This window comes from Phascolarctos cinereus, unplaced genomic scaffold (assembly GCF_003287225.1).
Source record: "Phascolarctos cinereus isolate Bilbo 61053 unplaced genomic scaffold, phaCin_HiC Scaffold_9;HRSCAF=440, whole genome shotgun sequence".
NCBI classification, from domain to species: domain Eukaryota; kingdom Metazoa; phylum Chordata; class Mammalia; order Diprotodontia; family Phascolarctidae; genus Phascolarctos; species Phascolarctos cinereus.
The window spans coordinates 50,186,471-50,211,178 of NW_027556402.1; the positions used below are offsets into that span (position 1 = coordinate 50,186,471).

The 24,708-nt window shown below is 37.8% G+C and overlaps 1 protein-coding gene across 4 annotated transcripts in view; it reads left to right on the forward strand.

Moving 5' to 3' along the window:
- Positions 1–24,108, forward strand: part of EGF (epidermal growth factor) — a 149,123-nt gene extending 125,015 nt beyond the window's left edge. For 3 of the 4 annotated variants that reach the window (XM_021001372.2, XM_021001370.2, XM_021001371.2), the window contains 3 exons: positions 1,244–1,349; positions 16,996–17,101; positions 21,446–24,108. In XM_021001372.2, the coding sequence (XP_020857031.1) occupies positions 1,244–1,349; positions 16,996–17,101; positions 21,446–21,633 (400 nt within the window). In that variant the 3' untranslated portion in view covers positions 21,634–24,108. The remainder of the gene's footprint in view (positions 1–1,243; positions 1,350–16,995; positions 17,102–21,445) is intronic. The other variant, XM_021001373.2, reaches the window with a different exon arrangement.
- Positions 24,109–24,708: the final 600 nt, after the last annotated feature.

A 24,708-nucleotide genomic window follows, 5' to 3' on the forward strand; every position in this document is an offset into this window, starting at 1 on the left:
CTCTGGGCTATGGAGTTCATTTACAGAGAGTTAGCAGTCACTTTTCTCCCTCTATCTCATTCCCAGTCTCACCTTCCTATATCCCTTTCCTGTATTCCCCTCTCAAATTAAGAATGTTTTAGAGTCTAAATTAGATAAAATTGCTTCTACAGATTAACATTTCATAAAGCATGATTACTTCATATTTGAATAACATTTTCCCTGCAAGTAAATCAACATTTGGTACCATGGTGTCAAATAGCAGAAAAGCACTGGACAGGGAATTAGAGAACCTCCATTAGGATGCAGCTGTGCTCTACTCACCTTTGAGAATAGTGATTTGTATTCACTTAGGATCTTCAGTCCTCAATTTCCTCATCTGTAAAAGAAATGAAGGAAGCAAGCAATTATTATATGCTTTATGCTTTACAAATATCTCATTTGATCTTCACAAGAACCCTGAGATGTAGGTGTTATTTTTATCCTGATTTTACAGTTGAGGAAACTGAGGCAAAGAGAGGTAAAGTGACTTACCCAGAGTCACATAGTAAGTATCGAAGGCCAGATTTGAACTCAGGTTTTCTTTCTCCAGGTCCACTCTGCCACCTGCGTGCCTCCAACAACAACCATGTGAGATAGGTACTATCATCCCCACTGTACAGAAGACGGAGGCTGATTGAGGTTAAGTGACTTGCCCAAGGGCATATACCTAGTAAATGTATGAGGGCAGGATTTGAACTCAGGCTTTCCTGACTGCAAATCCACTGCTTTATCCACTATGCCACTTGGCTACTGAGAACAACGTGCCTATTCTTTTCAAGACCCTATAAGTAGTAGTAATAGCAGCAGCAACATCAGCAGCAGCAGCAGCAGCAGCAGTAGTAGTAGTAGTAGTAGTAATAGGGTCAGAGAAGACTTCAAAGGGAGACATAAGGATGCAAGAAGCAGCATCAATCAACAAGTATGTATTAATGGCTTATGTACTGTCAGGACCTGTCCTAAGTGCTGAGGATACAAAGTAAATCTGCCAACAATCATTTACTAAAGGCTTACTATGGGCCAGGCACCTTGTTAAGCACTGAGGATACAAAGACAAAAACAAAAACAGTTCTTGCTGTCCAAAGAACTTATATTCTAACAGAGGAGACAACATTAGGTTTTCTAAGCAATTATCTAAATTGCCACAAAGTTGAGACTCCTGTTTGGGTTTGTTTCTTGGTTGGTTTTGGAAGGGTGTTTCAGCCAATGTTTGGTTTTGTCACAGGGCTCAGAAGCTCCATAAGAAGAATCCAACCCCCGAGATGAACAGGGAATCCACCATTGCCAGTGCGCCTGGAGAGGGTGTGACCCTTCCCAATCACACGCCTTCGGTAATTCCGTATTAAAAAAGGGCAGGAGGGAAATGAAGTAGGGAGAAAACAAAGGACCACTAAGAATCCATTTTTGATCACTCATTCAATAACTGTTAGAACCATTGGGCTTTCATTCTGAAATTTAATATATTTTATCCCTCCCCATTACATATTAAAGCAATTTTTTAACATTTGGGATTTGCTTTAAGGTTTTGAGCTTCCCTCCCTCCCTCCCTTCTCCCCTCTCTGAGATAGTAAGTAATCAAATATAGGCTATACATATGTGATCATGTAAAACATTTCCAGATTAGCCATGTTGTAGAAGAAGACTTGAATAAAAGAAAAAGAAAGAAAAGAAAGTGAAATATAGTATGCTTCAGTCTGTATTCAAACAGTATCAGTTCTTTCTCTGGAGGTAGACAGTATGCTTCATCATAGTCCTTTGGGATTATCTTAGATTATTATATTGCTGAGAATAGCTAAGTCATTCACAGTTCTTCATTGTACAATATTGCTCTTACTGTATACAACATTCTCTTGGTTCTGTTGACTTCACTTTGTACCAGTTCATGTAAATCTTTCTAGGTTTTTCTGAAATCACCCTGCTTGTCATTTCCTATAGCACAACAATATTCCATCACAATCATATATCACAGCTTGTTTTGCTATTGGGCTTTCATTCTGACCTTCTGTCAATCTCCTCTCATCATTAGATTTCAGGCTTTCCAGCTATTTGCATGTGATGCTGCCACAGGGAGGGGATGATGGTTGGCTCAGATCAAGAAAGCTGGGGAATTGGGTAGATTCTAAATTAAGAAAGTCAGTGATATGAAGTGAATGACATGACTTATCACTATTAGTTGATTTCCCAGGAAAGCACAATGCACTTCCTCTAGCTTCTTGAAAGCAGATAACTCTTTGTGACATTGGAAAACTCTTACTTCATGTAGGCAATCATGTTTAGTTAGGAGCATAGGTGCAGAACTAGAAGAAACCTTATGGGCCATCCATCCAACCCTCTCATTTTATAGTTGAGGAATCTGAGACCCAGACAGATCAAGTGATTTGTCCAAGGACACATAGATAGGAAGTGACAGAGACAGGATTTGATCCCAGGTCCTCAGATTCCAAATCCAGAACTCTTACCATTTTGCCACTTCATGACTATAATACATTGAGAAGCCATGATTTTGTCAGTATGTTACACTCTCTACCAGTATAGGTAGATCCCATTCTATGACTTTGTAGGTGGTCTTTGAGAGTTGTTGTGGCTAGAACTTTCATTGTCCTTAGATCAATCTGGTGATGAGCTCCTCCAAACGTAGCCAATCTGACTGTCAGATGACAGACATGGGATACTCAAAGTATTTGGGCCCGAGCAGTTAAGTAGCACTATGGATAAAGTACTGGGCCTGATGTCAGAAAGATTCATCTTCCTGAGTTCAAATCTGGTCTCAGACACTTATTAGCTGTGTGACTTTAAGCATATCAATTACCCCTATTTGTCTTAGTTTCCTGTCTATAAAAAGATCTGGAGAAGGAAATGACAAACCACTCCAGTGGCTTTACCAAGAAAATCCCAACTTGGGTCACAAAGAGTCAGACATGACTGAAAGAACTGAAAAACAAGTCCCAGCAAGGTTACCTGTCTGACCTGATATAATGTTCAGTGAGAAAAAAGAGCTGACCCACCTCCTTATGTAAACACATATGCCACATTCATGTCTATACCCCAAAACTGTAGATCACAGAATTGTAGAATGTTAGAGGTGTCAGAGACCTGACAGGTCATCTGGTCTAACCCATACCTGACCAAGAACTCCCTCTATAACATTCCTGACAAGGAATGAATATTTTACAATAGGTTGATTAGCCAGACCCAGTGGCTTATTGTTGACATGGAAGAAAGTATCATTAGAGTGCTCAAGGGATTTGTGGTTGGGATTGCACTGTTTAATATTTTTCCCATGGTTAGGATAAAGGCATATAAATTAACTTAATGGATGACACAAATGTGGTAAACGTAGTTAGAAGACAAGGTCAGAGGTCAAAAAGCCCTTGGAAGACTGGAACAATAGATTTAATTTGATAAGATGGATATTATTAGACATAAATATGAAACACTCAGGTCAAAAAAATCAACATCTTACGTGTAAGATAAGAAAGGCGTAGTTACTTAATAGCTCTGTTGAAGAGGATCTGAGGATAATAGTGGACTATAAGCTCAATATAAATCAACAGTGTGATATGACAACCAAAAAAAATGCAATTTTAGATTATGTTAAAGGAAACATGATATCCAGGGCTGGGGAGTGATAATTCTATTGTACTAGGCCCTGGTCAGATTCTTTTCTAAGCACTACATTCTTGGAAGGGCATTGATAAGCTAGAGAGTGTCAAGAAGAAAGGTGACCAGCGTGAAGGATCTGAGGATCCGTTGAAGAATCTGAGAATGTTTAACCTGGAGAAGAAGAGACCTAGGGGGAATGTGATAGCTGTCTTCAAGTAATCAAGTAGCAGTTTTATGGAAGAAATATTTAGATCTGTTCTACTTTTCTCTAGAGGATAGTACTGCTGTGATAGATGGAAGTTGTAAATAGGCAGATTTGACTTAGGAGAAAATTACTGACCATTTGAGCTTTCTGAGAGTGGTATCAGCTGCCTCAGGAGGTCATGGGTTTCTTCTCATCGGAGGGTCTTCCAACAAAGGCCAAAGGAGCATTGTCAGTTGTGTAGTAGAAATGACCCAGGTAAAGATTGGAGTAGATGGACTCGGAGATCTTTCCCGATGCTGAGATTCTATGTTTCTGTGATCATCCTACTGCTACTTGAAACTTTCTACTAAGGGGCTACTTCTACTGCTCCTTTCCAAGGCATCGTCTGATGCCTCTGGACAGCTCTGATGTGTCAGGAATCTTTCTTTACAACCAGCATTCCTAGTTCTGCTCTGGGGGCCAGCAGGACAAGCTTAATTCCTCTTCTACGTGATAGTCCTCCACATAGTTGAAGATGGCGGTCTGTCTCCCCTTACATCTCTTCTCTAGGCTAAATACACCTGATTCCTTCAACCAGTTCTCATGTAATGACCTCCATATCTGTCACTCTTCTTCTCATTCATAAAATGTGGTATGCAGAAATGAATACAATACTGTGGATTGTCTGGTACATAGTAGGTGCTTAATAAATGTTTGTTGGTTTTGATTTTGACTCTGACTGGAGTATTGTCTAATGAGATAATTCCTGTACTATGTCTCTCACTGATCTAGGATCAAATTAGCTTTTTAGTGAACTATTGTTACACTGTTGCCTTCAGTCTGATTAAAACCTCTGGATCTTTTTCTTATGAAATGTTGTCTATCCACGCTACCATGTCTTGCACTTGTTAATTGACTTTTTGAACCAACTGATAGACTTTACATTTATTCCTGTTTAATTTCATCTCACTTGACTTATAACTGGTCTCTCCCTGAGTGAGTCAGTCAATAAACACTTATTAAGTGCGTGCTATACGCCAGCCATTGTGCTAAGCACTAAGGATACAAAAAGAGGCAAATGACAGTCCCTTTCCTCAAGGAGCTCACAATCTAATGTAGAGAGAAATATCAGTGTGTAGTAGACATGCCACTGGACTTTGAGCCAGGAAACACTTGGGTTCAAATCCTACCTCTGACCCTTAATGCCTTAGATAAGTTACTTAATCTTTGGGTACCTCAATTTTCTCCATCTGTATTATAAGGATCATATATCTATATTAGTAATAATAATATCTATAGCACCTATTTCACAGGGTGGTTATGAAGATCCAATGAGATAACATGTTAAAAACATTTTGCAAAACTTAGAATGCTTTATAAATATCAGATGATATTATAGTTGTAGCCCATCAGGACCTTTTTGGGTCCTGACTTTGTCTTCTAGCATGTTAGCTAGCCAACTCAGCCTCTTGTCATTTGCAAAGTCGATAAGCATGCCATTTGACTTTATCTGTCATTGATAAAAATCCCAACAGCATAGGATCCAGGGTCAATCTCTAGGGCAGCATTCCACTAAAGACATCTTTGGCCAAGTTGACATTGATCTATTAATGGCTATTCTTTTGACATCCAGTCATTTGATCAATTCTGAATCCTCCTAACTCTGTGATCATCTAGTGCACAGAGGTGTATATAAAACTAGGGAGAGGGTGTGGACCAGGGATTTCATTGGCATAGGGAGCACCTAGATAGGAAATTGCCTCTACCAACATAGGTTGGCACCCACTTTGCAACTTTGAGGTCTTAGAGAAGTGCCCAGAGCAATGACAGGTTAAATGATTTGTCCAAGATCACGTAACCAGGATGTACCAAAGGCAAGTCCTAAACTTTCCTTCTATCTCTGAGGCCAGCCCTCTATCCATTATACCACATCACCTTCCTTCCTTCTCCACTCATAAATATATCTATGTATACATATTTATGTGTGTGTTTTTCTGTATGTATGAATGAATAGAAAAACTTATGGAGAGCTCACATTATTTTGTTAGGCACTACGTTAAGTGCTGGGGACATGAAACAGAAAGGGACAGTCCTTGGCCTCAAGGAGCTTAAATTCTCATGGGAAGACAAAACACATAGGGAAAGATATTTTGGTTTAAAGGCACAGGGATGGCAGGAAGATGATGGGGATGAAGAAAAAACGTGGTTATAAGCATGAGGCCAAATGGATCTAGTGGGCACTCATTAAACTAGGCAACATGGTCCAAAGGTGAGAGGTACAGGGCTGGGTGAGGCAGTAGGATAAAGGAGGAATCCCAGGAGGATGACGAGAGTGAATCACTGTCTAAACTTATAGGGGTGTGGGTGTGCCTACCTGTGCTTACAAAGCACTTTTTATATATGTTATCCAGGGTACTCAGACTTCTATGAGGATTGATTGAAAAAGCTAGGGGTGTTAATCTGGGGAAGAGAGAACTTGGGGAGGAGCATAAATTCTTCCTTCTAACTTCTGAAAGATTGTCAAAGGGATGTTTGACTAAATCTGCTTAGCCCCAAAGGACAGATCTAGAACCAAAGGGTGAAACAGGTTTGGGCTCTATATAAGGAAGAGCTTCCTAGCGATTACAGCTATTGGTGAACGTCTTTGTGAGGTACTGAACATCTATTTCACCATTGGAAACTTTAAGCAGAAACTGTGTGACAATTTTCCCCCACTTAATAATTTTTTTTTCTAATTACATGTAAAGATAGTTTTCAATATTTGCTTTTATAAGATTTTGAGTTCCTATTTTTTTTCTTCCTCCCTCCTTCTCCTCCCTCCCTCCCCAAGATGGCAAACAATGATATAGGCTATACGTGTATAATCATATTAAACATATTTCCACATTAGTATGACAAACTTTTTAAAGAAGTTGCAAATACAAACTCATGTTTTAGGTAGGACTTGGTCTGGAATCAGGAGTGGGGAACTTGTGGCCTCGAGGCCACATGTGGCCCTCTAGGTCCTCAAGTATGACCCTCTGACCAAATCCAAACTTCACAGAACAAATCCTCTTAATACAAGGATTTGTTCTGTAAAACTTGGACTCATTCAAAGGGCTGCTCTTGAGGACCTAGAGGGCCACAGGTTCCCCACCCCTGGATAAACTCTAAGGTACTTTTAAGTACTGAGATTTTATGGTTCTATGATCTCATTTAATCTTCAAAACTATGTACTATGTAATTAGTACAGATATTATTATCCTCATTTTACAAGAGAGGAAACTTGCATTGCCAAGGGTCATGTAGTGAGTGGTAGATCCAGAATACAAATTTAGGTTGTCTTCCTTCAACTCTGGTGTTCTTTTCACTGTACAATCCAGCCTCACGTTAGACAGAGCAACAAGAAGTCCATTGGAGGCAGCTAAGAAGGTGGTGTAGTACATGGAGTGTTGGGCTTATAGTCAGAAAGACCTGAGTTCAAAGCTTGCCTCAGACATATCTAACTGCATCACCCTGGACAAGTTACTTGACCTCATCTGTAAAGTGAAGTGTCAGACTTGATGGTGTCTTAGGTCCCTTCCAGTTCAAAATCCATAATCTTATGACCATTTGGTATTAACCCTAAAATACTGAAGGTTGGAGAGAGATTCTTTGTGCATCATCTCTTTCTGATGAATGCTACCTATTCTTGGGACATCAGGCCACTGAAACTGCCTGAGGTCACTTTTAGGATCTAAAAATAATCCCATCTGTCCTTCACCAACTGTGTGATTCTCCATTTCCAGGTAACTGCAACTGATAACCATGCTGGGTCAGCGTGGGCTAAGTTCATTCATTGTCTGCAGTAGGAAAGAGATTGCGTGAATTTCTTTCTAGTCATTGATATGCTGTCAGTCTGTGTCTTTGAAGCTTTATAATAAAAACAAATTGGTGTTTACATGTGGTGATCCTGATGGGGCCATTAGTGGGTGGTAATGGGTGGTGACTGCAGTGTCAACTTGGCTTGGATTCCCTGACTCTAGTTTGTGAGACTGCAGTTTCATAGACTTTGAAAATACCTAGGGGGCTGTTTGCTGTATAGATCATTCCATATTTTTCCAAGCTAGTAGAAAGGTAAAGTGCATGTGTGCTAGCCATTATAATGCCATTATTAGGAGGAAAGAAAAACCAGAAATTTACTAATTCTGTGCTGTTTGGGAAATTCAGAAACGTTTGTTAGTCATGAACAGCTTGTTGGCTCCATACTCTGTGTTAGGAGGCCCAGGGCCGATCAACTCCATTCTTATCCACAGTTGTCACTGTCATTGACACCACCGTCTGCCTCGAGAATTTTCTGTGGAGGTAGAAAGGGAGCTGAGCACCCAAACTAGGGAAAACAGAAACAAATCTGGCTTGTTCAGTTGCTTTCTGGATTTCATTGTTGAATGTGGTGATCTGTTTTCTCCTGGCAGTGAGATGTAGGGCTGTCAAATTTGCTATGTGTAAGCAAACATCTGTTGTGGGAAGCTGGTTCTTAAAAGGGGCCTGGAATGCCTGGAACATTCCCTGAAGAAGCAAAACCCTTGTGGCCTCCATAGACCAGTGTTGCAGGTGACTTACCTGTAAGCAGCCTAAGCCACACTGAGGCTAAGGATGAAGGTGATCAGTCCCCAAAACTGCTCCCTCATTCTTGTCCCTCTAATTCTATACTGAGCTAATTGATCAATAAACATTTATTAAGCACCTACTATGTGCCAGGCACTGTGCTAAGCACTGATGACAGAAAAAGATGCAAAGAATAATTCCTTCCCTCAAAGGACTTATAATCTAATGGAGGAGATAACATGCAAACAAATAGATACAAAGCAGGCTATCTACAGGAGAGGAAATAATTAACGAGGGAAGGCACTAGAATTAAGAAGGGCCAAGAAAGGAAGGGCTCTCAGCCAGGGTCTTCCCTCACTCTTTTATTTTTTAAGGTCCTTGTTATTATTATCTTTATTATAATGACCTTGGGGGAGCAGAATGGGATAATGGAAAGGAAGCTGGCTTTGGAGCCAGGAAGATACAGAGTCAAGTTATGACATATATTGTCTATGTGACCCTGGGCGGGTCACTAACCTCTTAGTGCTTGAGGATGCTCTCTAAAACTCTAGTTATGGAGAAGGTCTCAATCTGCATTGGTAATGAATGATTTCTCATCCCGAAGTTCTGTATTACCAATGAAATCACATGTCCATTCACAATCTTATGAACTTTAAGCAGCTAGGTGCAACAGTGAATAGAGTCCTGGGTCTGGAGTCGGGAAGACCTGAGTTCAAATCCAGTTTCAGATACTTACAAGCTATGTAAGTAGCAAGTCACTAAAAAAAAATCCCTGCCTCAGTTTCTCCATCTGTAAAATGGACATAATAATAGCATTTCCCTTCCACAGTTGTTGTGAGGATGCCAGTGCCTGGCATGTAGTAAGTGCTGTATAAATGCTAGTTATGAACTGTTTGTTGCTACCGAAAGACATGAACATCTTTTCCCTGTGTGTACTATAAAAACAGAAAAAAGGTTACATATGATGTTTCACTACATATGTCTTTTAAAAATAAATTCTATTTTGAATTTAAAATGGTAGTTTCATCACTGCTTATCTTATCGCAGTCTCTTCTGAAATTCCTTCTGCTCTCTTGTGTGTATTTTTAATGAATCATTGATGCTCATTTCTTTCTTTTTTTAACTTTTTAAAAATTATAGACTTAAATACTAAAACATATATGCAATAGTGAATAGAAAAATAAACATATGCTTAAATATTGAAACTTAAATGTAAAATAAGAAAAGAAAAAAAGCATGTCATGTGCACAGCAGAACATAAGAGAGGCTTCAAACTACCCCTCCTTCTCCTCAACAACTACCTTCTCACAAAAAACCCTCCCTTGTCACAAGTAAGTATAGTAACCCTACATATTGGTGCTCTCTGAAAATGTAGATCTCATTCTGAACCTATAGTCCACCAGCTGTCTGCCAAGAGGTAGGAAGCATGATTCATCATTGGTCTTCTGGAGTTGGGATTGGTCCATAGTTCTTAATTCATAGATTTTGAGCTGGAACGGTCTTTAGAGGCCATTTTGACCAACCACCATTTTTTTTTTTTATCAACGAGGAAACTGAGAACTAGATTAAATGGCTCATTTACCATCACACAGGTAAATAACCATCTTTCTTTTGTAATGTACTAATCATCATATAAATTGTTCCTGTTCTACTTCCTTTACTCTGCATCAGTTCATACAAGTCCTCCCAAGCTTTTCTGACTTTATCTCTTTCATCATTTTTAATGATGCAATAATATTCATATGCCATAATTTGTTTAGCCAAACCCCAATTAATGGGTACCTACTTTGTTCCCATTTCTTTGCTACAATAATACTTTCACCCCCATTTTCCCTTCTTTCCACTTTTTGGGTTACATATTACCCACCAGAGGAGGCTAAGAGATGGCAACTCCTTTGATCCTTTTCTCTCACATATTCAGCGTTGCTTTGATTACTGTGCTCCATGATGGCCAGATAAAATTTGCCACACTGTATTCAGGTCTGGATGCTACATTTTGGAAGGAAATTGGCAAACTAGAACACGTCTAGTAGAGAGTGATAAAGATGGTGAAGAGACTGGAGACCATAACATTCAAAGATCACTTTAAGGACGTGTGAATGTTTAGCTTGGAAAAGACAAAACTTGGGGAGTACTGTGGGACATGGAATCATATATTTAGAGCTGAAATAGACCTTAGAGGTCATATAAATGCACCTCCACATTTCTTAAATGAGGCACTGAGGCCCAGTGAAGTTAAATGACTCATTCAAGGTCTCACAGTTAATAAATACGTGGTTGATCTCAGATTTGAACCCTGATCCTAATCCAGTATTTTCCCCACTGCTTTGATACTTGAAAGAGTTTCATGTGGAAAAAGGTTAGACTTGTTTTTTGAGGACACAGAGCATAGAATACATCTCATTGTTAGCTCATCTGGAGCTTGTAGTTTACTAAGACCCCCAGATCTTTTTCACGGGGTATATTGTCTAGCCATACTCTGTGCTGCTTTTTAAAATTCAAGAGTTTTACATTTATTCTTTTTAACTTTCATTTTAAAAAACCCTACCCATTATTCTAGCTTGTCAACATTTTTTGGAATCCTGACTCTGTCATCCAATATGTCAGTTATCCTCAGTTTTCTGTCATTTGTAAATTTGAAAAGCATGACATCTACACCTTCATCCAAGTCACTGATAAAAATGTTGAACGGCACAGGACCAAGGACAGATGCCTAAGGCGTTCTACTAGACAGTGTTTTAGAAGGTTGACATTGATTCACTAGTTACTACTTTTTGGCTCCTGTCATTCCTGGGTTCTCATTTCATCTAACTATACCGTCACTTAGCTGTCATTGCTTCACTTTGTCCACAAACCCTCTTACTAAATCATACAGGGCTTCTGCTGGGGAGCAGTGGAGGGAAGACCCATTCCAGTCAAATTAAGGGGTTTGAAGAGTTGAAGACTAAGTGTCTAAGTAGCAGACTAGCCTGCAGAAAAAAAAGGGAAAGTGTACTATAGAAAAAGGCAGGGAATACAATACACAACAGAAGTATTTTGTAAGTTGGAATGTATCTTAGATACATAAAATATCTGAGAGAATGGCATTTATTCTCCTTATGCCATTTTTGTTTTTGGAAAACCAACAATAAAATCTGTTCTTTTACTTTTTTCATTTTCATTCAATATATCATTAATATGTTGCGTTACTTTAAAAAAACCCGCAGGTTTATTTTTCAATATTTATCTGCTACAATGTAATTTCTGGCATAAAGGGTTACACAGGCTTTGAAAATTGTTCCTTAGATTGAATTTTTTGGGATGCTTTTTGTCTCTCTCACATTGTCACTTCCTAATCATGATCCCTAAAGAGAACCCTCCCCAAACAAAAGATTTAGTCCATATCTATTAGCATAGTGACTGTGCCTGGTAACGTATGTAATTTTCTAAATCTGTAGTTTGCGATCTTTCTCCCGAGAGGAGGGAATTGTTTTCTTTCTTCTCTGGAGCCAAGATTGGTCATCCTATTTAATCTGATTTCTGATATTTTTTCATATTGTTTTCCTTTACCTTCTTGTGGTCATGGTATATATATTGTTTTCTTGGTTCTGCTTACTTCACTTTGCATAATTTATGCATGTTTCTATGAATTCTTTGTATTGGTCATTTTTTTAATAGCACAAAATATTTCATTTCATTTCATATACCACAATTTGTTTACCCATTCCCCAGTTGATGGCCCCTTACTTTGTTTCTATTTTTTATTAGGACAAATTGAATCCAAAGAGCAATTATTAAGCACCTGCTATGTACCAGGCACTATGCTAAGTACTTCACAATTATTTTGTCTTTTATCCTCACAACCTGGGAGGTAGGTGCTATTATTATACTCCTTTTACAGATGAGAAAACTGAGGTTAAGTAACTTGCCCAGAACCATACTGCTAGTAAATGGCTGAGGCCAGATTTGAACTCTGGTCTTCCCAATTCGAGGCCTACTGCTCTATCCACATTGTGCTACTTAACTGCTCCAACTAGATTGTGGTGATACAAAGACAAAATAAAAAAAGCAATTCTGATACTCTGCTGGAGGAATATAATATACAACAGATAATCACATATGAAATAAATTTTAAAAGGAATAAAGCAAGAAGTGCTTTTAAAATCTGTTTTTGGCATGAATGAGATCTTTTTGTGTTTGATCTCTTTGGGGTATATGCCAAGCAATGAGATCATTGAATCAAATAATTTTAATAGTTTAATAACTTTTCTCATTATTCCAAATTGTTTTCCAGAATGGTCAAACCAATTTATAGCTCCACCAATATTGAATTAATTACCTGAGTACCCATAGTCCTACCAACATGAATATTTCCATCTTTTGTCATTGTTGACAATTTGATGGGTATTAGGTGAAATAGACTCACTTTAAGTTGCATCTCTTGTAATTAATGACTTGGAGCTTTTTTCATAGAGTTGTTGAAAGTTTGACTTTTCTCTTGAAAAGTATTCATATTCTTTAACCACTTATCTATTGAGGAGAGGAACATTTCTTCAGTTTTACATATTCATGTCAATTCCCTATATGTCTTGGATGTCAGTTATCAAACTTGTTTGATGCAAAGTGTTCCTCCCCATTCTTCCTCTCTTGATTTTGTTTATGTAAAAAGCTTTTTAATTTTAAATAATTGAAATTGTTTTTGCCCTTTATGATCCCCTATAGCCTTGCTTGTCTATGAATTCTTTCCCTAACCATAATTCAATTAAAGCAAAATAATCCCTGCCCCAAAGGAGCTTATATTCTAATAAGAGAGACAACATACATATGCAATTATGTCTATAATATATGTATATATGTGTGTGCATGTGCGTGTATAGTTCTGAAAGGCACCTATTTAAATTGTTCTTTAATATTCTTTATGATGCAACATTTTATATTTTGGTTGTTCATCTGCTTGATACTTCATGTGATCTACAATGGAAAATTCTGGTCTAAACCTATTCTCTTCCAAATGGTTTTCCAGTTTTCCCAGCAGTTCTCATTGACTAGGAAGTCTTTCCCCAATAGTCTGTATCTGGAAGTTTTGAACATTAATCTACTTACCGTGTTTGTTTGGTTCGAGGGCATGCTTGTCTAGTTTATTCATGGTCTTTTCCATGTTTGAACCAGTACCAAGTGGTTTGTTAATTACTTTTTTTGTTTTAGGCAGTTGGGGTTAAGTGGCTTGCCCAGGGTCACACAGCTAGGCAGTGTTGAGTGTTTGGTCTGAGGCTGGATTTGAACTCAGGTCCTCCTGACTTCAGGGCCGGTGCTCTATCCACTGCACCACCTAGCTGCCCTGTTAATTACTTTTTATAGTAATAACTTGAGGTATGACATCTGTTTTTCATTTTGTCTTTGCATCTATGTTCTCTTTGATCCTCTTTTAAAAATTATTTCTATTGAAATTCTTGATCTTTTGTTTTTCCAAATGAATTTTTTAAATTTTGTCTAGTTCTGTAAAATAATCTGATAGTTTGATTCTTGTAGAACTACACCTATAATTTTATGTCAGCAGTATATTTTTAATATTGCTTTATCCTTGCCATGAACAAAGAATAGTTTTCCAATTATTTAAGTCTTTTTCTGTAAAGAGTGTTTTCTAGGTATATTTCTATAAATCCTGAAGTTGCATTGGTGGTTAATGTCCAGATATTTTATAGTTGACTTGTATGGAATTTCCCTTTCTCTCTCTTCCTCCTGGAGTTTGTTAATAATACACAGAAAAGCTGGTGACTTATGAGTATTTGTTTTATAGCTTGCTGCTTTACTAAAGTTATTAATTGTCATGATTAATTTTTTCATTAACTCTCTGAGATTGTCAAAATAAACCATCATATCATCTGCAAATAGAGATGTTACCTCCCTCTTGGCATGTGCTTATTCCACTAAGGATTTTTCTCAATTTGATAAATTTTAACTGACTCTAGTATATCTATAAAACATTTTCCTTAATATACACTGTCATTATACCACTCCAATGATCTATTTTGTTCCTTTTAAATAAGAGACACTTTTCCAAAGTAAAGTTCCAGTCATCAGTCCTATTCCAATTCACCCTCTTGTTACCTATACTTTTTGCATTTTTAAATAGACATCTCAGGCCTTGGATTTTACTTCTGGATCTCTACATGGATATTGTCTCTGTTGAATTATTGGTCTTTTCTTTTGCTCTTCCTCCTCCTGGGATACCTGATGGGACCAGGCTTGTTTGATCTACATAGACCGTCCCCCCTCCTCCTCTCATTAAAAAAGCCTTTTTGATTCAAATATAAGGTGCAGGCAAAAGCATTTTTTTATTAGTCCTCATTAGATGCACACCTTCCCTTACCAAGAGCCTGTCATGGCTATATTTTAAACTCTCATCCAGAAATCTAAATCTTAAATATTATTTACTTAGTCAGCTATTAATTTCCCAGACCTACCTTCCTTTCATTCCCCAGGAAGATGGTGAGTTCTTTATTCTTTAAATCACGTTAACAAATGGGTTACTGTGTATTCAGGGAACCCTAACCCCTGTGCTACCTGGCTCTTCTCTTGATCCTCTGACCTTATTGGCTAGACTCTCACCTGGTGGCATCTATGACTCACATCACCTCTCCTTGCAGCACCAGAAACCCCCCTTTCCAGGGATGGACCAGCTTACTTTTTTAAAGGGAGACCCAAAGACCTATTCTTTAAAATTATTACTTATTTTTGTCTTACCCTCTTTAAAACCTGGCCTATTTCTCCCAGCTCAGTCTTCTTATACTTTACGTTTGTCCATGTACTCTATGATGTAGCCATACTAGCCAGCTCATTCCTTGCACATGAAACTCCTGTCTAAGTGCCTCAGCACGAACTAATTAACTGCTCCTTCTGCCTGGAATGCTCTCCATCCTCACCAGTGCCTCTTAGAATCAATCCCTACCTCCCTTTAAGACTCAGTACAAATGTTTCCATCTTCAGGAGGACTTTCCAGGTCCATCAGCTGCTAGTGCCATCCCCTCTGAGGTTACCTTTTATTTACAATGCATTGTGTACATATCTATCTATATACATGATGTCACCCCCATTAGAATGTAAGCTCTTTGAGGGCAGGGACCGTTTTTGCCTTTCTTTTTATCCTTAATGCTTAGCACATCACCTGGCACATGGTATGTGTTTAGTGAATGCTTGTTGGTTGATAGAGAATTCCCAGTGAAGAAATTCCCTTTACCACTGTTACTGTCCAGAAACTTACCAACTTAGGGAGTTGCCTGGAGCATGAGAGGTTAAGTGATGAATGAGGGTCACATAAGCACTATGCTTTCAGAAGTGTTACTTGAACCTAGGGCCTCCTGACTGCAAAGCAAGGTCTCTATCCACTATGCAACACTGTCTTTCCATACTTTTTACGTAAGCCCATTTGTTCAGTCTTCCTTTTCTGTGTCTCCTTTTCCATTTTCTCACCTCTGGTCAAAGATAGGAACTCCCTTTTGCCTCTTGACATTTTTCTTTCTTCCTTTAAGCTCTTCTGCCATTTTTTTTGGGGGGGGAAACACATCATTCTGTCTGACAAAATGGATAGTAGAAATGCACTCCTCCAGGACTTTCACTTTCCTCTAGGATGGATATTGGTATTATATAGTGCTGGTTGAAATAAACATAGCATATTCTCCAGGTTGAAGAAAAATTCTTCTTGTCCTCTATACTCATTTTAACCAAGTCTCGTGGCCCTGTGTCTTCTTTTGGTCAACTTTCCTGGCTCACACTGTTAGCTTAGTGCAACTCAAGCCCACTGCTTGTTTGTGAGATGCGAGTCAAAACGTGAATGAAATGAGATTTACCCTATGTAGCTGATGTTGTCACTGACCTCCAGATAATTTCCTGTACTTTCCCCACATGCTTGGTTCTCTGGCCTCCTTTGGGAATGAAGCTTAACTTATTTATCAGATAGAAGCAGAAACCAACCCAAACAAAAGGCATAAGGACATGAAATGAAATCCAATTAATTAATGAGCTTGAACCACTTCATTTCCTCTTGCTGCTGATCTCGAGGACCTTCTCTCTACTTTCCTGGGCATTAGACTCCCTGACCCCACTTGGGGCTTAGGCTTAATTTATTCAGCCAACAAGACACAAGGACATCAGAAAAAAAATCCAATTATCTAATGAGACATACACCTTATTTTACTTTGCTACAGCTCTCTAGAACCTTTCCTCTATTTCCCTGGATGCTAAGCTTTCATCATCTAATTTGGATGTAAAACCACTAAGCAGAATCTTTATTTAATTCTCTACCTTCCTGTATAATAGATAATAAATCCTCTTTGAGCAATGCAAGAATGATGCAATAAGTAATACTTTTTTTTCTAATTAAAGAATTTCATTGTCTTCTGGGGTTCTTTTTAAAAAGTCATCAGTTACTAGGAAACAAGATCCCTCTATTTTAGTATAGATTTGGTTGTTTTCCTAGACACAGTAAAACAAGAGTGGTGGTTAACTGTCTCTCTTCTTTAGCCCACAAGTTATATTTGAAGGGTGGACAGAATGGTCCTTCTTTTCCTTGGAGAGTGACTGGCTTACTGTGAAAGAATTGAAAAAAAAAGTAACTTTTTACTTCCTATGCTTTTCATTCTCTACAGGTTTGGGTTGTGAAGGAGCAACCAGACGTGGGGGTTAGGAGTCATCAGGTGTCCTTCACAGACTGTCAGACCACAAATGGTGGCCAGCCTTCTCCCCCTGAACCTGGTGATTAAGGCTTTCTTTCTTATTGGGTGATAGTTTAAGAGTTCATATCTAACCACAGCAACATTCACCTTGTTAAACAGTACCACCGGGGCAGCTAGCTGGTGCAGTGGATAGAGCACCAGCCCTGAAGTCAGGAGGACCTGAGTCCAAATCCGGTCTCAGACCTAACACTCAACACTTACTAGCTGTGTGACCCTGGGCAAGTCACTTAAACCCAATTGCTTCGCAAAAAGAAAAAAAAAAAAAAAAAAACCAGTACCACCAACACACTAGGGTTGTGTCTGAATTGTACTGTGATAATTCAGGTAAGAGAATACAGGTTTGATTCAGCACTTATCTTCTATTACCACCCATTCTATACCTGAGAAAGACACTACCTTCCAGAAAAGATAATTACTAATAGCAGAGCTATCTGACAATACCAGGTGAAGAATCCCTTGCTTTCACTCTGGCTTGATTCTGGGACCATCTGTTGGGCAATAGGTGGTACCTGGGATAGTGCTAAGGAAACAGAAGAGATAGATTCATAAGCCATGTGAGAGGTTTGTCCTGCTCTCTGGTTATCTCCATTGTGTAAGATTCCTGAAAGACTGGGTAAATTTAAGGGATTGGGATCATCTTAAAGACCAGAAGTCCTTCTTTCAATGTATACTGGCTGTGAAACTCTGGGCAAGTCACTGAATATCTCAGTGCCACACACAGCTATCAAGGATTGTAAGGGGCAAAGAAAGTACCAACATGCAGTGGTAGAGAGTTTCTTCACCTAGTAGTTTTCCATGCCAATGCAATTACAATTCTAGTCCCTATCCCTGGAAAATAAAATTAAGCAGATGCCTGGTTGGGCCTGGAAGTTACTCTAATTACTGAAGTATCCTTACAGCTAACCAGAAGCCAGCCCCACATTCCCTGTCCCTTACCACCTCCTATACCTTCCCCAAGGATGCTCTATGTACTGTGCCACCTAGCCACCCAGGACACTACACTTTTAACAATCATAAATGCTACTCTGCATTTTAATAACGTGTTACTGCTGTTGCTTGAATCTTAACTTGCTGATCATAAAATTCAATACTTTCCTAGAAGGGTTGTTGTTAAATAATAATACTGCTCTTTCTTCAGGAGCCCATTTCTTTGAGAATTCAAATAAGCCTTACAATATATTTTCTAGGGGTAGCACTTATTATCACTGTTCTGGGGAAGAATTGGACCAAACATATTTTTTTTCCTGATCTTGTGCCAACTCATTGGCAGAAGAGAAATGAATTTTCCCAATAATGAGTTGGAGAAATAAGGATTAGACTAAGGTCTTTTTATAGCTTTCCATCACAAAGTAGGGACAGCTAGATGGTGCAGTGGATAGAATGCTGCATGTGGAGTCAGGAAGGCGCACCTTTCTGAGTTCAAATCTGGCCTTAGTTACTTCCTAGCTGTGACCCTGGGCAAGTCATTTAACCTTGTTTGCTTCAGTTTCCTCATCTGTCAAATGAGCTGGAGAAGGAAAAAGCAAACCACTCCAGTATTTTTGCCAGGAAAATCCCAAATGGGGTCACAAAGAGTCAGACACAACTGAAATGACTGAACAACACCAATCACAAAGTAGCATAGTCAGCAGCTAATTCGATCAGAGGAATGGTTTCTAACCCCGATTGGGCCATTAAGATACTGTGTCTCATGGTGACAGACTGTTCATCTCACAAATATCTTTATTTTGCTATTATGAGGGACAAGAGGAGGAGGTGAATGGCTAAGTGTAAGATCTATCACAATTTTGAGGAAAAAAATAACAAAGGACTAACTCTACCGATGGAGACTTAGAGAGACTGACTGAAAAATGTAATGTGTTGGAAGTTTTAGGCTGTGATTTTATTGGAGTAGAGAAGGTCTTATCCAGCAGTGGTTCTTAATGTGGTCTGCATATGCTTCAGCAAAGGTCCCCAAGACCTTTTCAGAGGGTCTGTAAGATCAAAACTATTTCATAATAATACTAAGATTATTTGACTATTAATATCCTCTTTCCTTTTCTGACTACATATCTATGTGAGGTTAAGATTTATTTCAACCCAAAATAACATATTGAAAAAGATTGAATGCAGCAGCTAATACGTGAATCCAGCTGTCTTCATGAAATTAGACAGTAAAGAGATTTGCAGAAATATATGAAACAGTGAACCTCTTCTCACTAATTTTTTTTGTTCTGGAAAAGAGTTATTTTTCATAACAATGTGGTATTTCTATTAACATGTGATAGGTTCATTATTGCTAGTCCCAAATGAATTAATAGTTTAAAAGTGATCAGTTTTAATTTTCAATGCAGTAAATATTTATAGCTCTAACCCACAAAAAAAGAAAAGTTGTTTAGAGTCCTCAATAATTGTTTCTTTTTGGTTGAGGCAATTGGGTTTAAGTGACTTGCCCAGGGTCACACAGCTAGTAAGTGTCATGTGTCTGAGGCCGGATTTGAACTGAGGTTCTCCTGACTCCAAGGCTAGACCTTTATCCACTGCGCCACCTGAGTACTTAATAATTTTTAAGAGTGTGGAGGGCTCCTGAGTCCAAAAAGTTTGAGAATCGCTTTTGTAAGAAAGCTCCCTCTATCAATACAGAGCTATAGCATGTATCAGAGGCAGGATTAAAACCCAGGTCTTCCCTCTTGGTTTTAAATGTGCTGAAATTGCTTATTTAAATATATTTACTAAGCAAATTGAGTTTGTAGCTATAAGCCTGAAGCCCAGAGCATTTTGGTGACTGGCCCAAGTTTACAGTTAGGAAATAGCAGAAACTCAGGTATTCAGATTCTTATGGTGACTCAGGAGTGGAGAGCCTGGGAAACGAAACTGACTGGAAAAATCTTGAATCTTTTAGCTATGAAAAACTAATATAATCACTCCTCCATTCTCTTTGTAATCAGACCAGGGTTTGTCTGATTCTTCTACAAAATAGTGTTAATTGTAGCTACCTCTAGAAAGGATATTATAAAGTTTGAGTCCATGCTTTGGGTTCTTAGCTGCCTGAAAGATACATATCACTTAGTCTGTCAGCATCATTTTCTGATAGCTCTCTGAAGAGTAAATATTCACCTTTTGTTACAGAATGTTATGATTCACAGAGATCTGGCTGAGCTGCACTGGTCCTCTTATAAAACATTTACATGAAATGGCATTCTTGGAATAATTTCCCTTGTAAGCCTTAGTTTATTTGGCTTTGGGAATTCATGGATGCTGTTCAGAATGGCTCCTGAACTTTTTCTTCCCTTATCTTGTCTCATTTCCCTGAGGCTGGGATTCTTACTGTGTTTTTAAAAATATATTGAAATCCAGCCTCAGACACATAATACTCACTAGCTGTGTGACTCTGGGCAAGTCACTTAACCCAATTGCCTCACCAACGTGCGCGCATGCGCGCGCGCACACACACACACACACACACACACAGATAACTGTATTTCAAAATATTTGGTCCCTTTTAAAATTATTTTTATTCATTTGAACCTAAATACAAAAAGACAAAAAAATTTCTATATACACAATACAACATAACACAAAAAGAGAATTCAATATGAAACCACAAATCTTTATTTCAAAACGTTTACTTCTTTTTGAAAAACTATGTAATAAATACTACGCATCATTTTCAAAACTACCTTGCTTTTCTGTGCTTCCTTCTGAGTTATCTTTTGATCTTTGCTGTGCACTTTTGATTTTTTTCCTCCCACCATTAGGCCACCATTAGACATAGAAATGTGTGTATATATATATGTAAAACAATACTATGTATACTTCTATTTATCAGTTCTTTCTCTAGAAGTGGACAGCATCTTCCTTCATGGATCCTCTGTAATTGATTTGGGGATTTATAATACTCAAAGTAACTTAGTAGTTCACAGTCATTCTTTGAATAATATTGCTTTTACCTTATACAATGTTCTCTTGGTTCTGCTCATTTCATTCCTCATTATTTCATGTAAGTCTTTTTATGTATTTCTTAAAATCAACTCTCTTATCATTTCTTATAGCACAGTAGTATTCCATCATTTGGTCTCCTTTGTAATTGGATATATTTTGCTTTATGCATTTAAAAACATTCTGAAATTTATGCATTTAAAATGCATTTATGCATTTTAATTTATATTTATTTATAAAATATGAATATTAATTTATATTTATAAAATTTATTTGTATCAAATTTATAATTAATGCATTCAAAAACATTCTGAATCCATAGGATTCATCAAATATTCCAGAGGGTTTATGACACACACACAAAAGTTAGGAACTCCTACTCTAAGAGCTTTTTCAGTGGGAGTGTTGGATAATCTGAATAATGCTGCTTCTTATGCTTTTTAAGGATCTATGTGTCTGGCATCTGGGAACAGAGAAATGCAGACCTTAGAAGATGTGGGGAAAGATCAAGGCTACCAGCACCACCTATCTGGAGGCAAAGAGCTTAGTCCTCCGGAAATAGAGGGAAGTCCTCATCAGCTTCCTTCAGGTGGTGGCCCCCTTCAGGGAGCCTCATTCCCTTGTTCCAGCTAACTATCTACAGCATCTGGACCACAGGTTCCACTTCTGCCTCTACACCCAGAAGCCTGGTCCCAATGTCACTGTGCTGGAGGCAAACATGCAGCCATTTTCTTCATTTCACTTTAAAGCAATCTCACAAATTATTCCACTTACAAATCAGAAGACACTGGAGAACCACTAAAGGATTCATCGGCAACACACCCAAGAGAGGATCTACTTCTATAGTCTTAGCTTCAGTCATGGATGTACTGGGTCATCTTTCCCATATCATCAGAAGAAGTGGAAATGGGTTGATTCCACCAATGATGTCAACACAGTTTGTTACACAGTGATACCTGAATGGTTTCTCTTTTTCCTGCCAGCTTAATGCTGTAAAGTGACTTAGTTATTTCCAGTGACTGTTGGGGAGATACTGGGGATGTGTAAATTATTTTTGGCATGAGCCATTGCTGGTATTTTTCTACAGTGGATTTGGGAGCATATGGTGAAGAGTATGGTACTTAGAATCTAAGGTGGGCTATCTCTTCAGATAAGGGGATTTGTGTTGTTTTAATTATACTTTAAAAATTATGTTGATTGAGATCTTTAAGAATTTTACTTTCTGAATCAGACTGTGGGCCTGCCTCATTTGACCAAGAATTTTCATTGTCTCCCATTCCTTACTGGTTCATCCCCAACCAGTTCTGAGAAAAGAAAAAGATGAATCCTTCTTTGATGGCTTTTCACAAAATCTTTTATTGTTTTTCAATGTATTTAATGTAGAATTATAAACCAAGAGCAAGATTTATTTTTATTATGGAGAATAATCAATGACTTTTACTTATTTAACATGTAAATAAATCAATCACAAGATTAAAAAAGCTTTATTGTACATAAGGGTGTTAGGTATCCAATCAGATCCCAGAAGTTATTGGAGTTGAACTAATATCAATTGTTAAGACTGATGTTAAAGAGGCAAGATCTCTGAAATAATTGAAAACCAGATGGATTTACACTTAGGGCAAGACTCAAAAGAGCATATTTAATTAAATTAACATTATACAACCAAAGGATGGTTATCACTGATAACAGTGGAAGGTTCAATCCACTCTGGATTATTTAGGGCATGGGGGCAATTATAAAGTTTGTATATTAACCAGTCTCATCGCTTTTCCCTTCTGCTATTTGAGCTTTGGTTACATTACTCATTAGTGCTTATGAACCAAGGTGAGGAAATGAGATAGAACTAACATCATTCAGTCCCACTACTTTCTACTAGCTCTGACAGAAGGGTTGGTGATGGAGAAAGATGAGAATTGTGGATTACGTGTGTATAGCAGTTATTTATGCTGTTCATGCCATTCCTTTAAAGGAGACTGCAATCAATTCTTGCCCTAAACAACAGTTGATATTTGAGAAAGAAGGTGATGTCACTATTATATTTGTAAGTGGAAACTTCATTTCACAACCTGGTGTGCCTGGGTGCTGAAATCTCTAATGAGTGTAATCATGTTAGTAAAATAATTACTCTTATGAAAAAATTAAAGGAAGAGAAGGTATATATGTGCACATATATATACATACATGTGTATTAAAGGTTATATGTGTGTATATATACTTGTGTATATATATGTGTGTGTGCATATATATAAATATATATATATAAATATATATATATACATAAAATATATATATATACATAAAATATATATATATACATAAAATATACATATATGTTTCTCTTCCTCCAAACTTGAGTCTTTTATGAAACTTAAAAAAGCTTAGGTGACTTTTCTTGGTGTTAACAATGGATTTTGGATTTCAACAATGAACAGTGCTATTATATCACAAAAGCACCTCTTATATTGTCCCTGGACAAAATTGGTCTAGGATATTCTAGACAGCTAGAGAATTAATGCTTCCTATAAGCATTTAAGCATGATTTATAGGTTTCAAAAACTGAGAGAATTTTAGATTTTATTTAAATCAAATCTATGGCATAACTAGTCAGATTCAAAGACAATGTGGTCATTCATGGCCTGATGCTTTATGCTTTTTAGCTAGTGTTCCACCCTGCACATTTATATTTAATTTCCAGCCTCAGCTCTCAGTTACGATTTCATTTTTCCAAGCATTCTTTTCCTTTAAAGTTTGTTATTGCTGTTCGATCAATTTACATTTTTCCAGGCGTGTCTCTATTATTTTCTGAATCTCAAGGTCTCATTGGATCCATGACTAATCAGTAACCCATATCATCTACAATTAAAATAAATGCTCTACCCTTCCTTCTCAGGTCATTGATAAAGATGCTAAATAAGACTGGGCACACTGCTGTCTCTTGATGTCATATGGTTTCCATTGCATTTATTAATTTTTACTTGTTTCCTTTTCATGTCGCATAACTGATTATTGCGAAACATGAGAAAGTGTTATAGAAATGCTGAATAAATAATGCTATGAGGAAGTCTTGGAGTCCAAGTTCATCTGACTGTCTATGACAAGAATGAGTTCCATGTTGTTATTGTTATTTTCATTGTTATGACATTAACAATAGTAATACTTCAATGGCAAAGACTTTTACATCCCTCAAATGTGGCAACTTATCTTTTGAAACTCACAAGTTCATAGTTTGTATTTGTCTGACTTCTATACTCACTCACCTAATATCTGGAAATAATAAACACAATACAGAAAGAAACATAATGGCTTCAGGTCCACATGGTGGCTGGGTGGGGAGAGTGTGATTTCCTGGTTGAGTTGTGCCTTTTGGGTTATGGAAACAAGGCAACCAATCCAAGAAAATATGATGCACCACTTTGAGACCTATGCGAGGCCATACATTTAAAACAGTAATTTCTGAAAACAATGTTAAAGCTCTGACATTTCCTGTCTTGCGATAGTTTCCGTTTTTTCCGTATGAAAGTTATTCAGCTGCCCTGTCAGCCTAACAGAAAGATGTCAGGGAATTTTCTTTTCCAAGTTTGATTGGAAACTCTCCTCTAGCCTCCACCTTAATCACCACTAGGATGGTTAAAACAACTCATTCAGTTCAATAGTAGTGTGGTGCAGAGCCTTCTGCTAGGTTCTTGGGAGATACAAAGTTTAGAT